Source organism: Sminthopsis crassicaudata, chromosome 5 (genome assembly GCF_048593235.1).
Source record: "Sminthopsis crassicaudata isolate SCR6 chromosome 5, ASM4859323v1, whole genome shotgun sequence".
NCBI lineage: Eukaryota > Metazoa > Chordata > Mammalia > Dasyuromorphia > Dasyuridae > Sminthopsis > Sminthopsis crassicaudata.
Window position 1 is genome coordinate 226,499,443 of NC_133621.1, and position 15,044 is coordinate 226,514,486.

At 33.6% G+C, this 15,044-nt stretch overlaps 1 protein-coding gene across 9 annotated transcripts in view; it reads left to right on the forward strand.

Annotated features, from left to right (window-relative positions):
- SYT14 (synaptotagmin 14) overlaps positions 1 to 15,044 on the forward strand; it is a 258,761-nt gene that overhangs the window by 168,991 nt on the left and 74,726 nt on the right. For all 9 annotated transcript variants that reach the window (XM_074270186.1, XM_074270187.1, XM_074270189.1 and 6 more), the window contains 2 exons: positions 5,675 to 5,946; positions 12,434 to 12,883. In XM_074270186.1, the coding sequence (XP_074126287.1) occupies positions 5,675 to 5,946; positions 12,434 to 12,883 (722 nt within the window). The remainder of the gene's footprint in view (positions 1 to 5,674; positions 5,947 to 12,433; positions 12,884 to 15,044) is intronic.

The following is a 15,044-nucleotide window of genomic DNA, read 5'->3' on the forward strand; positions in this document are numbered from 1 at the left end:
ACAACTAGTGTGCAAATTGTTCAATATATTATTGCATTAAAATGGTGATGTAATTCAAGAGCTGACTAGTAGTCATTATGTTATTTATTAGAATAAAAACTCCTTAAGGACAAGGACCAATTTGCTTACTTGTATTTATATCTCCACTGTTTAGCATAGCACAGTGTCTGGTACATAGAAAGCACTTACTACTCTTTCTATTTAATCAACCTATATATCTATCATCTCCTATCATAAGCAAAATTTTATTAAAGGAGTATTTCTATTAATAATGTTTGCTAATATTTGCAAATAACACTTTTCTTTTGAGCCAAAAGTTCAAAAAAACTATTTTCAAAATTCTATAGCACTCTCATAAATTTTTTCTCTTCATAAGAGGTTATAACTTAGAGAAACTCATTACAACATTGAATCAACTTTATCACATGTATTTTATATTTACAGATTTTATTATAACATTTGAAACACATCTAACCAATAATATAAGGCACTATTCTAGAGACCATGAGAGGAAGAAAGAGAGAAGAGAGCAGTGTCTTTGTCTTCACGCTACTTGTAGTGTAGTAGATATGATATATGCACATTGTGAAAGCTCAGTAAAAGAAGCATAAATTACTGTGCACGTTCAAAATAGAGAAAGATAATTTTGACCTGTCTTCCGAAAATTACATGTTGTTTGACCTGGCAAAGAGCAAGAATTGGTAAAGTGAGGCTTTCTAGAAGAATATGAACAAAACTATCAAGATAGAAAAATATTGGAGGGTGACTGGAAAGAGATTGACTGAATGAGCCAAGTAAGATGTATGAAGGAGAGTGAAGATAAATTTATAAAGGTAGACCTTAAATATATTTATCTCAACAGAGTATGATATTTTCAGCCCTTTAAAGAAATATTTGTTTGGTTGTTTATATTGTTTATATTATGGCTCCACAACCATTATCTGTACTCAAAGCTTAGGCTAGTCTCCCTCCTAGAAGAGAAGGTAAAAGGGCTCAAGTGTACCACTCCAGGTTGTCAGGGAGGATCCAGTATTCCTTGAAAGAAAAAAAAACAGAATGAAAAAATGCCCAAAATCTTTAATAATGAGAGAAATGCACATTAAAATTTCTCTGAGATTCCATTTCACACCTATTATATTGGTGAAGAAAATGAGACTATGACCCAGCAATGTGACATAAAAGGCAAAAAAGAAAAACCAAAAAACAAAAAACAAAAAAAACCAATTTAGCATGGCTTTAGTAGGGACTAGTAGGGACATCATGTCTAGAACAAGTAAGGTGATAATTTTATTGTGGTCAGGGAAGCATACTAATATGGTGAAGCTGCGAATTGTTCCAAAAATATTCAGGAAAATAATTTGAGGCTATACTCAGTAACTATACTTTGTGAAGCAGCTTGTTGGTGCAGTGGATATAATGTTTGATCTGGAGTCAGTAAGACCTGAGTACCAATCCAGCCTCAGACAATTACTAAGTGTCTAACTATAGGCACATCACTTAACCTCTATCTGCCTCAGTTTCTTTATTTGCAAAATTATAATATTAATACCAACTACTTCCCAGAGTTATTTTGGAGATCAAATGAGATAATAATTTAAAAGTGCTTAGCACAGTGTCTGGCATATTAGTAAACACTATATAAATGATAGCTATTATTAATATTGTTATTGTTTACAAATTCTTTTGCCAGGCAATCCTGGAAACAAAATAGGAACCTCACAATTGGTGAATGATGGAAATGTTGTGGTATATAGATGTTAATGAAGTTATTATTGTACTATAACATGATAAAAGAAATGGATTCAAAGAAAATTGGGATAACTTGTATCCCCTAATACAGAATAACATGAGCAGAGCCTGGAGAAACATTTACATGATGATGAAAATACTCAAATGGATATGTGATCTCATTGAATTTGGAGTTCTCTTTAATTATGTAGACCTCAATCCACACTTGCTCATCCTGTGGAACACATGCCAGGAACCCCCCAGGAAGTCTACTGCCATCCTGAAGGTCTTCAACACTTACTCCTAACTTTTCATTTGTGCACAGAGAACACTTCTGGCTACCTACCTGTCATCCTTCATTCTTCCTCTATGATCAGCCCAATTTTTTTCCCTATCATACACTCCATTAGTCACCTCTTCTTCAGAATTTCTCACTGGTTCTAGGCTGTAACCTGCTCATACCTACCACATGCCCTAGTAACTTCCCTCTGTGTGATAATTTTTGCTTCTTCGTGTTTTGCTGTCTATAACAACAAGAGTTGGCAAAATATTGGATATGTAATTAAAATGTTAGTATGAAAAAGATGGGCATGAGACTATTAGGATCAGTAAAAGAGCTTTGCAGTTTAGTTAAAGCAATCCAGCCTACTCTCTTTTTTCCAGTTCAACTCTAGCCGGACTGTGTTATCTGACCCAGATATGCATACAGCTAGGCTAGCTCAGTAGGTTGTTAATTTAAATGCATATTGCAAGCTGTGCAATATATACTTTTTAATCTATTTAAATCTATTTCCTTGTACCTCAGGACAGGCCATATTCTTTTGAGTGATTATAGATCTTCTTTTGAGTGATTACAAAAGATTATCCTGATGCTCTGGAATATAATGAAACCCATAGCATGTCATCTACAACCAAGAGCATCTGGAAGACTTTACATTATTTAGGGATCCTCTCTTGGACTTGGATTTAGTGTTGTATCTTCTCTATCACTGTGATAGATGTATTTGGTGAATATATATTTCCCCATTTCATGTCTCACCTCACATTTATTATCAGAAAATTATTTTGCATGGTTAATTCTATATTATATCTTCCAAGAAATTGTAAGTGATTCCAATACACAAATTATAAAGTTATTCTGGTTAAAAAAAAAAAAAGCCATAAAGTAGCATTTATTCTTGCAAATCAAATATTTCTTTGTAATCAACAAATAATGAATATATCTTATGTTGTCTAAATCTTCAGTTAATTTTGAAATGATAAAGATGTGGTTCAGTGTTGAATGTCACTTACAAAATACCTCCTTTCCTGCACATAATCTCATTGAGGAAATCCTCAATTCACATGTAGATGACAGTCATAGAGATTTTAAATGACAGAACTAGCACTAGTAGTTATAGATAGCTTTTTATTTGCTTTTTTCTAGTATTAATAAAGCCCAAGATTTCTTCTGCACTTGGTATCTTCCCCTCCTTCAGAAACTTTGTATTAGTCCCTCTTCATGGATCTCCTCTATATTTACCTTTTCTGTCTTTTTTCTCTTTAGTGTAATTTCTAATACCTCTATAACTAAACCTCAGATTGTGATGTTAGGCTTCAAGTGTGCTACTTCTACTTTCTTTAATGGAAATAACTTATCATAATGATGTTTTCTCAGTCTTTTCCATATTTCTTCTATTTGTATTCCTCCTTCCATTTCCTTCCCTACATGTCCTTGGGATGGCTTTGTTTAGTTTGATATCCTGTCAAGCTTTTTAAAAATTGGTTTTACCCTCCAGTGCTTTTGCTTTATGAGATGACATTGCTCATAATCGTTCATTATCCATCCTTACAAGATTTATACCATGAGGTTTATGTTCTATCCCACTGCTGACTTTAACAGCCTTCTCTCTCCATTCTGCATTTAAGTCAGATGCTTGCTAAGGATCTTCATCAGAATGTTACAGAAACCTGTACTTGGCCTTCTGCTCTATAACATTTTAATCATTAATATGGATAAGTGCACAGGTGTCTGACCCGGCCTGCGGGTCTCGAACTAGGGACGGCTGAAGTCACACATCAGTCTGTAAGCCGGAGGCTGGGGAAGGCGTTTGCCTGGGAATGGGCTGAAAAGAAAGAAAGAATGGAAACCACTCTGTGTAGTGACAGAATAGCTCGTTTATTGAGGCAAAGTAAAGGGTTTTTATATGTTGTGGAGCGAATGCCACGTAGCAAAGTAAATTTCCATAGAACAAAAGATATAACATTTGTTGACCATATATCAGAAAGTCAAGGCAATATGTGACGGTTTGCGGTTGGAACATTCGTCATGTTTTTGACAGTTAACGCCTAGGTCAGAGAAACCTTGGGGCAGGGAGTTCTCACACATCCAGGACATTCCTTTGGGGCCAAGACTTTTATCTAATCTTAAAATGGTTTGTAGATGTCTGGGTGAAGGGCCTTGGCAGGTATCATGCTTATTTTCCTCCTAAACCCAACCTTTCCCCCAACTTTCTGTCAAGGATATCACCATCTTCCCAGTTCCCCGGGCTCACTCTCACACATCAACTACATATCCAGTCTGATGTTGAGTCTTGTTTCTCCTTTACACTATCTCTCACCACTGCCATTCTTAGTTTAGGCCAGGGGTTCTCAAACTACAGCCCATGGGCCAGATGCGGCCCACTGAGGATGTTCATGCGGCCCGCCGGGTTATGGCAAATGGGCTGAGACAAAGTGTGAGTTTTTGTTTTTACTATAGTCCGGCCCTCCAACAATCTGAGAGACAGTGAACTGGCCCCCTATTTAAAAAGTTTGAGGACCACTGGTTTAGGCCATCATGACCTCACACCTGGGCTATTACAATAGCCTTTTAAGGTCTGCTTGTATCCAATCTCTCTCCTTCCCCTAGTCCATACTCCACTTAACTGCCAGAGGGATTTTCCATTAAAAGGATGGGTCTCTTCACATCTCTCCTGTCCAAATAAACACTGGTGACTTCCTATTATTAGCTTCACAAGTCAAATATAATATCTTGTGTGAAAATTAAAAACCTTTCTGTCCTGGCCCCTTTCTTCCTTTCCAGTCTTTTTTGTACTTTACTTTCCTCATCATATTCTATAATTGAGCAACTGGAATCCTTGCCACACCTCTCACATGACACTCCCATCACCTAATACTGGGCCTGTTCACTGGCTGTCCCTCATCTCCAGAATGCTCTCCCACTTTGCCTCCATCTTGTGGCTTCCCTCAGCACTTCCTTCATAATTCAGTTCAAATCTCATCTTCTGCAAGAAATTTTCCCTCAATTTCCTTCTCTATTTGTTTTCCATTTATATATCTTGTATGTTCTTAGTTTTTTGCATGTTGTCTCCCCATTTAGAATGTGAGTTCCTTGAAGGCAGAAATTGTTTTTGCACTTCTTTGTATTTCTGGATCTTAGCACAATGCCTAGTGCATTGTAAATGATTACTAAGTGCTTATCAAATGATTGTTTATCAGATATTCAGATACCACAAAGTTGGAAATCAATGGGTAGAGTCAGAATGCTGCCCATATACATGTAAACAATATTATAAATGTGAAGTACATTTGGGTTGGAACAGGAGTTTTTAACTTTAAGGGAGGGGAAAAAAACCAGTTCTACTAATAGCACTCAGTTTCCTTGGGTTTCTATATTGGTGCAACATTGTTTTTGTCCTAAATTATATCTTTTGTCTTTTGTTTTTAATGGATCGAAAAATATTTTATCACTTTCCCAAATTCTGTTTTATAGATTTAGAGGGTTAGAAGAAAGATGGTTTTAGTTCTCAGAATTAACAGAGGAGAAATTATGTCTATAAATATTGCAGTCCAAAATGATATACAATTTTTCAATGAATTCTTCTGTTCATCTAAGTCTACCACATATTATATTAAAAATTAAAGCTCTAATTAAAGTGTAACAAGAATTCTCACTCATTCACAGCAAACTGCATTCAAAGAATGAGAAGAACACCTCCATTGGATGAATTGCAGCCACCACCATATCAGGATGACAGTGGCTCTCCACATCTCTCATGTACACCTTCAGAAATTGGTGACAGTAAATGTGAATTTTCTCACTGTAGCAACAGTCCAAGATGTTCATACAATAAGTGCCCAAGCGAAGGAAGTACAGGACATGAAATAGAAAGTTTTCATAATAAAGGCTATGAAGAGGATGTGCCCAGTGACAGTACTGCTGTTCTTAGCCCAGAAGTAAGTAAAAGGGTACATAATGTTTCCATATGATCTTTTGGATAAAGGTACAGTGCTGTGGATGTATTTGACCTTGTCTATGATAGTTTATTATCCCAATTTACTTCCTTAATCTAGTCTTTACACTTTTGACCAGGGCCATTTAACTTCATGTCAGGGAGTCTTATTCTTCTAGTATTTTGAAATGCTGAAAAGAGACTAGTTGTAAAAAAAAAGAAATGACTTTCTAAATAGGCTTGCAATATTATGGTTTCAACTTTAAAATAGAAATATCAGTTCCCTGATAAAATGAATTTTGCTAATGGCATTGTATTGATATCAGCTGGAGTAATTAATTTTTTCTTTGGAGAGGAATTACATTTCTAACTCATAACTAGCAACAGTAGCAACAGCATAATATGCATACAACAAAAGTTGTATTTTTTTATGTCAACATAAATAAATGGGCTTAATTCATTTTATTTCCATTATAAAGTTTTAATTCATGGTAAATTTGATTTGGGGGAATATTTAAATGTTTGTTTTGTTTTTGAGACCAAAATGAGAAAAAGAACAAGTGGGTATTCATATTAGATTTTGGAAAGATTTGGTATTTTTCCCTTTTTCAATAGGAATACAACTTCAGCTTTAATTTTAGTTACTTCTTCCTAACTAGGGCCTTCAATTAGTAATTTCTCATTATAAATTAAAACTATATCATTGTGAGCACTAATGACCACTACCATTTAGATCAGGGCTTCTTAAACTTTTTTCCACTTGTGACACCTTTTTGCCTGAGAAATTTTTATGTGACTCTGGACATATAGGCATATAAAATACGTATACAAAGCAAACATTTGTTAATAAATAAATCATAATTTTGGACCCTTACATTACAGTTACGATACCCCATATGGGGTCAGAAACTACAGTTTAACAAGCTGGGATGTAGGAAATGATTTCCTAAATAAATGATAAATACTCCTTGAAAGGCAGAAAAAGCAATAAAGCAGAAGTGATAAGACCTGGGTTCTATAAGAAATAATAATATAATATGATAATATATGTAATATATAAATAATATAATAAAATAATTGATAAATATATTTATACATACATACATGTGTGTATATATGTGTATCATGTGTATATGTATGAGAAAGAGACAGAGAATTAAGTTTTAAAACTAAGCTTTCAAATGCATAGTCTTGGAATAGCTGAACTTGGAAATAGTGTAGTCAGGATAAAGACAGTTTGATATAAAGTGACAGCCTAGTATAGTGAGGAAATCACTTAGGTTAGAGTCTTGACATTGATATCAGATCCCAGTTCTTCCACTTCAGAGATATATAACCTTGAGTAAGCCACCTCACTTCTCAGTACCTCAATTTTCTCATATATAAAATGAAATTTGGAAAATCTAAATTTTTCCTGAGGAATTTTCCAGCTTTAAATCTATAGTATGATAACTCACTGATTCTAAGATCAGGAAGAGTTTTTCAGACAACTGATTAAATAAAAGTTTTAAAGTATTGGGGAAGAACATCTGATGTAAAACATTGAAATCTGTTAAAGCACCTATTTAAAATCAGTACTCACCTTAGTTCTGGCTGCTAACTATTCATAGGATCATTTCTCAGATTCACATGACAGGAAGGAGGCAGAACAAATGAGCTCTGGAAGCCCAAGGCACATCTGTTACCAAGATTCCAGAGGGAGATATAAGCATTTTTCTTATTTTGGTATCAAATAGAAGTCCTAGATAATAATGAGGAGGACCCAGATCTCTAGACTAGTGAATCTTATACTGTGTGTCATATATGTTGTGTGTGTTGACAATCTAATATAGTTCTAGGGAATCTGTGTCTGTGTTCACTTGTGTTGGGACCATGTTTTGAGATTGTCTTGTGCTTTGGATTGGATTGTTATCTGCTTAAGAGTTTTAGGCAGAGTTCACTAAAGGTCTTAACAATGAATACTCTGGTGTCATGAAGAAGGTTAGCATGGTGAATAGAGCACCAGGCCTGAAATCAAGAAGACTTATCTTGTTGAGTTCAAAAATGGCCTCAGATACTTTTTAGCTTTCTGCCTCTGAGCAAGCCACTTCACCCTTTTGTATAGATACAGGCTCATCTTTGCTCTCCCAAATTCCTCTTCAAACAACTTTAAATAACTGCTCAAAACCAATTTTGTAGTGGCAGAATCTTACAAAAGGACAGGGCAAAATAATTTTCTAAACCAAAACAATTTAGAAGGTCAATAGAAAAGATCCATCCTACCTTGGTGAGCACAGAACACAGCCTAGCACAGGTTACATGAGGGTAGGCAGATTCCAGCAAACTAGCAGCAAGCCTTGGGGGTAGTTGAATCAGCTGTCAGCTGTCCAGAATTAACCACCCACAGATACTAAGGGAGTTGAATAACTGGTCAGAAGGAGAATATAAGGATCCCTTTACTGGCACTAGTGAGGACTTTGTTGCATTGCCCATAAGTGAATTCAGAAAGGATCACTATACCAGAGATTGTGGCCACAAGAATTAGGGATCCTGGCCATAGCTTCAGGAATAGAAAAATATACTTATGGTCACTCAGAGCAGAGCACAGTCCAGGACAGTAGTAAATACTCCTCTTAGATTTTACCACCTAAGAAGAACAGAAAATTTATAGATTCCTAGAACTAACTTCTCAAAACAGCTGCAAAAATAAATAAATAAATAAATGCCCTAAAGATTGGGATAGTGCTCCTTTTATCTTGGAGCAGAGTTCAACTTTAACATAAAGTTACAAGTCAAGAAATATACTGGAAAATTATCAAGCAATTAAAAAGAATTTGATGATACAAAGTTACTATAATGACAGGAAAAATCAAAACACAAACTCAGAAGAATCAACAAAGTCAAAACTACTACATCCAAAACTTCAAAGAAAAATGCAAATTGATCTCAGGCCCAAAAAGAATTCTTCGAAGAAAATCATGGAAGGGTTTTTATATTTGAATAAGAGAGGAGAAGGAAAAAAAAAGAGAAATGGGAAAAGACTCATCAGCCTAGTAAAGAAAACTCAAAAAAATACTGGGAAAAAACCAGAATAAGCCAAATGGTTAAAAACAACAAAAAAGAAATGAAAGAGTACTCCTTAAAAACAAAATTAGACACATTAAAAAAAAGAGGTATAAATATTCACTGAAGAAAAGAATTCCTTTAAAAGTAGAATGGTCCAAATGAAAAAGGAGAGATACAAAAGCTCACTGAAGAAAATAATGGACAAGTGGAAGCTAATAATTCCATGATCTATCAGGAAACAATTTTTTTAAAAAAAGGATTGAAAAAAATAGAAGAAAGCATGAAATACCTCATTGGAAAAATTGCTAATCTGGAAAATCAGTCAAAAAGAGATAATTTAAGAATTACTGAACCTTCTGAAAGCCATGATAATTTTAAGGAAAACTTCCCTGAACTAGATGGTAAAATAGAAATCAATAGAATTTACTTATTACCTCCTGAAAGAAATCCCCAAATGAAAACTCCCAAGAATATAATAGTCAAATTCCAGAGTTTCTAGGTCAAGAAAAAAAATTGTAAGTAACCAGTAAGAAACAATTCAAATAATATGGAGCCACAGTCATGATTACACAAGATTTAACAGTTTCAACATTAAAGGATAGGCAGGTTTGGGATATGATATTTTAGAGGACAAAGGAGCTAGAATAAGAGGCAAAAATATTCAATAAAACTGAGTATAATGTTTTGGTCAGAAGCATAGCAAGATAAATAAGAAAGATAAATCATAAGGAATTCAAAAAAGCTTAAATTGTTTATATTCCTACATGGGAAGATGATATTTGTAACTTCTAAGAATGTTTATTATTAATAGATAGGTAGAAGAATAGATAGAAGAAGTATGCACAGAGAAAAAGCACAGGTATGAGTTGACTATGACAAGAAAATATCTAAAAAAATAAAATTTAGGAATGAGAGAGAGGAATGTACTAGGAGAAGGGGAAATGATGAAGTATAATAGGGTAAATTATCTTGCATAAAAGAATCTTGAAAGAGCTTTTATAGTAGTGAGGAAGATCAGGGATGGGGAGAGCATGCTTTAATCTTATATTCATAGGAATTGGTTCAGAGGAGGAGTAGCATACATATTCAGTTGAATACAGAAATCTATCTCATCCTACAAGGAAGAAGAAAGGGAAGGGGATAAGAGAAAGGGCAGGGTGCTAATGAAAGAAAGGTTAGATTAAGGGTAATAGAAGCAAAATGTTTTTTGAAGATAAGGTAAAAGGAGAGAGAGAGAAAAGGATAAATGAGGAAAACAAAATGGAAGGAAATACACAATAATTATAACTGAAAAAATCTTTATATTAAGATTCTTTTATAAAGGTTTCATTTCTCAACTCTGTAGAGAATTTACCCAAATTTATAAAAAATAAGAGCTATTTCCCAGTTGATAATGGTCAAAGGACATGAATAAGCAGTTTTCAGAGCTTATCTATAGTCATATGAAAAAAGCTCTTAATAATTTTTATCAGAGAAATAAATGCAAATTAAAACATATCTGAGATACTATTCCACACTTATCTCCTATCAGACAAAATATCTAATATGGTTAAAAAAAAAAAAAGGTTTAGAAAAAAAGTTAAAAAAGGATAACCTAACATGATTTTTAAAAAATGAAAATATGTTGGAGGGAATGTGAGAAAAATTGACACATTATCGCACTATTACCAGATTTGTGAATTAATTCAACCTTTCTGGAGAACAATTTGGAGCAATACCCAAAGGGGGGGCTATAAAACTATTTATATCCTTTGAACTGAGCAATACCATCACTATGTCTATATCCCAAAGAGATTTATTTTTTTTTTTAGAAAAGGAAATTTTAGAAAATTTAGAAAAAAAATTATATACAAAAATATTCAGAGCAACGCTTTTAGTTGTGGAAAGAATTGGAAATTGAGAAGATGTCTCTTATTTGGGGAATGGCTAAACCAGTTGGATGTGATGGTGCTGGAATGCTGTTTTACTATAAGAAATGATAAGTAAGTAGGATACTTTCAAAAGAACTTGGGAAGTCTTACATGAAGTTTTACTTTACTATTGTAAAGTGAAATGAGCAGAAACAATAGAACATTGTACCAAGTAACAGCAATTGTGATGTTATAATGTTAATTAACTGTGAATGATCTAGCAATTCTTAGCAATACAATGATCCAAGACAATTTCATAGGACTTATGGTTTAAAAAAAATATTGTTCATCTCTAGAGAAAGAACTTATTGAGTCTAAAATCATATCAAAGCATTTTTTAAACTTTATTTTTCTTGGGGTTTTTGTTTTCTTTTACAACATGACTAACATAAGTAAGTTTTACATGTTTGTATGTGTATAACATGTCAAATTGCTTGTTTTCTCAATGAGTGGGAAAAGAAACATAGAAGGGTAAGAACTTGGAGCTCAAAAAAAACCCTAATGCTTAAAATTGTTTTTACATGTAATTAGGAAAGAATGAAATATTAAATAAATATATAAAAATGTAAGCCCTTCCTATTCTGTAAACATGCACTTTTGCAGAGGCATCTGTGTCAGAAGTTATGACATTCTGGCAGTCAACAGTCACAGGACCCTGACAAAAGGGACATATAGATATATCTTATTTTGATCATCTGTTCCTAAGAAGTCTCATATACTTCTGTCAATCTTGACAAGACGCTCCCCTGCAGATGTTGTAGAGAAAAAATTATGAAAGGCAAACAGTACTGTCTGACATTCCTGGGATGCCCAGGGTGATTGGAGTGGCATGGAATTGATCATTCTCAGGAGAAGAATGGATATAACAGGGATATTCTTTTCTTGCAGCTTTGTAAAAACTTTAAATTTTTCTAAAAGAACTTTAGGAACTTCATAATCTCTTATCAGTAATGAATTTAGGAAGTGTTTTGTTTTTAATAATTGCTCATGAAAATGTTTTGAGAGTAAACATAATTGACATTGTAAAGAGTATTTGGAGGAAAATTTTTTGGATATTGCAATATTTATATTTTCACATTAAATTTCCTCTATTTTCCAAGTCTTGGATGTTTTTTAAAATATTAGTAATGATACTTCAGAGTAATCCTTGAAAAATAAATTCAAATTCTACTATACTTTCACTTTTAATTTTTAAGTAAGTTAAATATAGGATAGTAAACATGTTCATAATTTTAAAAGTAAACTTTGGAAGTTTTCTAAATTTTACACATTTCTATTTACAACTATTTCCCCCTTCTTCTTGAAATCTGAAATAACATATATGTTTTAAAAGGCTAATATTTTAGTGTAGCATTGTTGCTTAGATAAACTACCTTGGCCTCATAGAAATAGCTTTTTGTCTTTTTTTTTGGCCTTCATTATAATGAATTAAGTTCATATTAATATCACCAGGCTTAAAAAAGGTTATGCATATCATTCTCTACTTGATTGACAATAAGACTTAAAAACTGAAACATTTACATTTATTTTTCTTAGGATGTGTCAGCTCAAGGATCATCTTCACAACTTCCTAAACCTTTTGATCCTGAGCCAGAAGCTAAATATGGCACCCTGGATGTGACTTTTGACTATGACTCACAAGAACAGAAGCTCCTAGTAACAGTGACAGCTGTCACAGACATCCCAACATACAACAGGACTAGCAGCAACTGCTGGCAAGTACACCTTGTTCTTCTGCCCATAAAGAAGCAGAGAGCCAAGACAAGCGTCCAGCGAGGGCCATGTCCTGTCTTCACAGAAACATTCAAGTTTAACCATGTTGAATCTGAGATGATTGGAAATTATGCAGTTCGCTTTAGACTCTATGGTGTACGTCGCATGAAAAAAGAAAAGATTGTGGGTGAAAAAATTTTTTATTTAACAAAATTGAATCTTCAAGGGAAGATGTCATTACCTGTGATTTTGGAACCTTCTTACAGTCTTTCCGTAAGTATCTAACAAAGTAGTCTCTGAAGAGGGTACTACAAGCATGCACATACACATGCACATGCACATATACATATAATGTGTTTCTGCATGTATGGATGGATACTGACTTATATATATATGACATATATACACATAAAATGAAGTATACGCTTTATGTCATAGACACATTAGTATAGTAAATTAAGGGCTAGACTTGGAGTAAGGAAGATGGCCTGGGTTCTCCCTTTACAAGATGCAAACTACTGGATCTCTATAAGTCTTAGGCACTTTTTAAGACAACTTATAGATGGGTTGCAGTCTGCATTAGCAGAAGAGGTTTCAATCCTGAAAAAAAAATTATATCCTTAAAAAATTAACATATGTAATATAAATACATATGTAACCAATCTATTTTTTCAAACTGTTTTCCACATGGTGGTGATCCAGTTATAAAAAAATTCTCTTTTATTTTGCAGTTTCAAAGTTATAGATAGTTAGGAACAATTACTTTTCAATTCAAACTGCATTTGCCATGTTTTTCTTTATTGTTGTTGTTTTGAGACCTCTTTTTATTATGAATGAAATTTTATAAACTAAAATGATATGTGAACTCAGTTTGTGATAATTAAAGAATATCACAATGCCTAATCAATATGTAGCAATGGTGATTTTTAAAATCAAGAAGCATATTTTTTTTAAATTTTGCAAATTAATGTATAAACTACATCTGACATAGTTCTCAGTAATTTTATTTTAAAATTTTGGCATTTCCTGGCAAAATCCTAGAACTGGCAAACCTTGTTAGCATATGCTTTCATCTATATCAGAGATGGAAACTTTGTGGTTTTTTTCACATAGACTGTTAGATTATTGAATTATTCAAAGGGATCTTATAAGAGGTATAAATCAATTCTTCTCCGTGTCTGTGTCAGAAAAAGAAGAAAATATAGACTTAAATTAAAGCAGGTGAGTGTATTAGCTGGTCATAAAAGAAAGAACTTTTCCAGGAACACTCAGTAAAAATTTGTTAAGAAGTATCTGCAAATGCATGGATAGGGCCATTTGCATGGCTGTCATAAATTTTTAAAATGTACTCTCTGTATATTATAGTCCAGCCAAGACTTTGAGCCTTCTTTCTACCACTTGAGACTTATAAATGAATATATTCATTTCATGGAGAGTAGAATTTTATCATGTTAACATGCATTTATAAAAAAGTCACATTAAAGAGGGTTCTTCAAGGTTTTGGAGAAGGCTTCAGCCAAAGTTGTCTTCATCCCTTTACAGGCTGCACTGCCAATGTCTCTCCACAGGATTTTCTCTTATTGAGATCTTTTGGGGTGATTATATGCTATTGTCACCATTCTGATGTTTAATATGGGAAGAATATCAGCTCAGGTGATAAAGAAGATATAGAGATAAAATTGACAGCACGCTAGTAAAGAAAGCTTGAGATAGTTAAAAAGAGCCCTGGACTTGAGAATTATAAGACCTGAATTGTAGCTCTAGTTTTTATTAGATGCATGTATAACTTTTTACAAATCACTTTGTTTCTGAATCTTGGTTCATTCAGCTCTAACATAAGGATATTGGCTAAATCATCCCTAGGATTCCATCTAGCTCTAACTTTTTACAAAACAGCTCAAGATTACATTCTATTTATTTAGAATTTTTTTTTCACAGTACATATGCATGAGTAATTTTTTTTAATATTATCCCTTGTATTCATTTTTCCAAATTATCCCTCCCCCTCCTTCCACTCCCTCCCCCCGATTACAGGCAATCCCATACATTCTACATGTGTTACAATATAACCTAGATACAATATATGTGTGTAAATACCATTTTCTTGTTGCACATTAAGTATTAGATTCCGAAGGTATAAGTAACCTGGGTAGATAGACAGTAGTGCTAACAGTTTACATTCACTTCCCAGTGTTCCTTTTCTGGGTGTAGTTATTTCTGTCCATCATTGATCAACTGGAAGTGAGTTGGATCTTCTTTATGTTGAAGATATCCACTTCCATCAGAATACATCTTCATACAGCATTGAAGTGTACAGCAATCTTCTGGTTCTATTCATTTCACTTAGCATCAGTTGATGTAAGTCTCTCCAAGCCTCTCTGTATTCCTCCTGCTGGTCATTTCTTACAGAGCAACAATATTCCATAACCTTCAT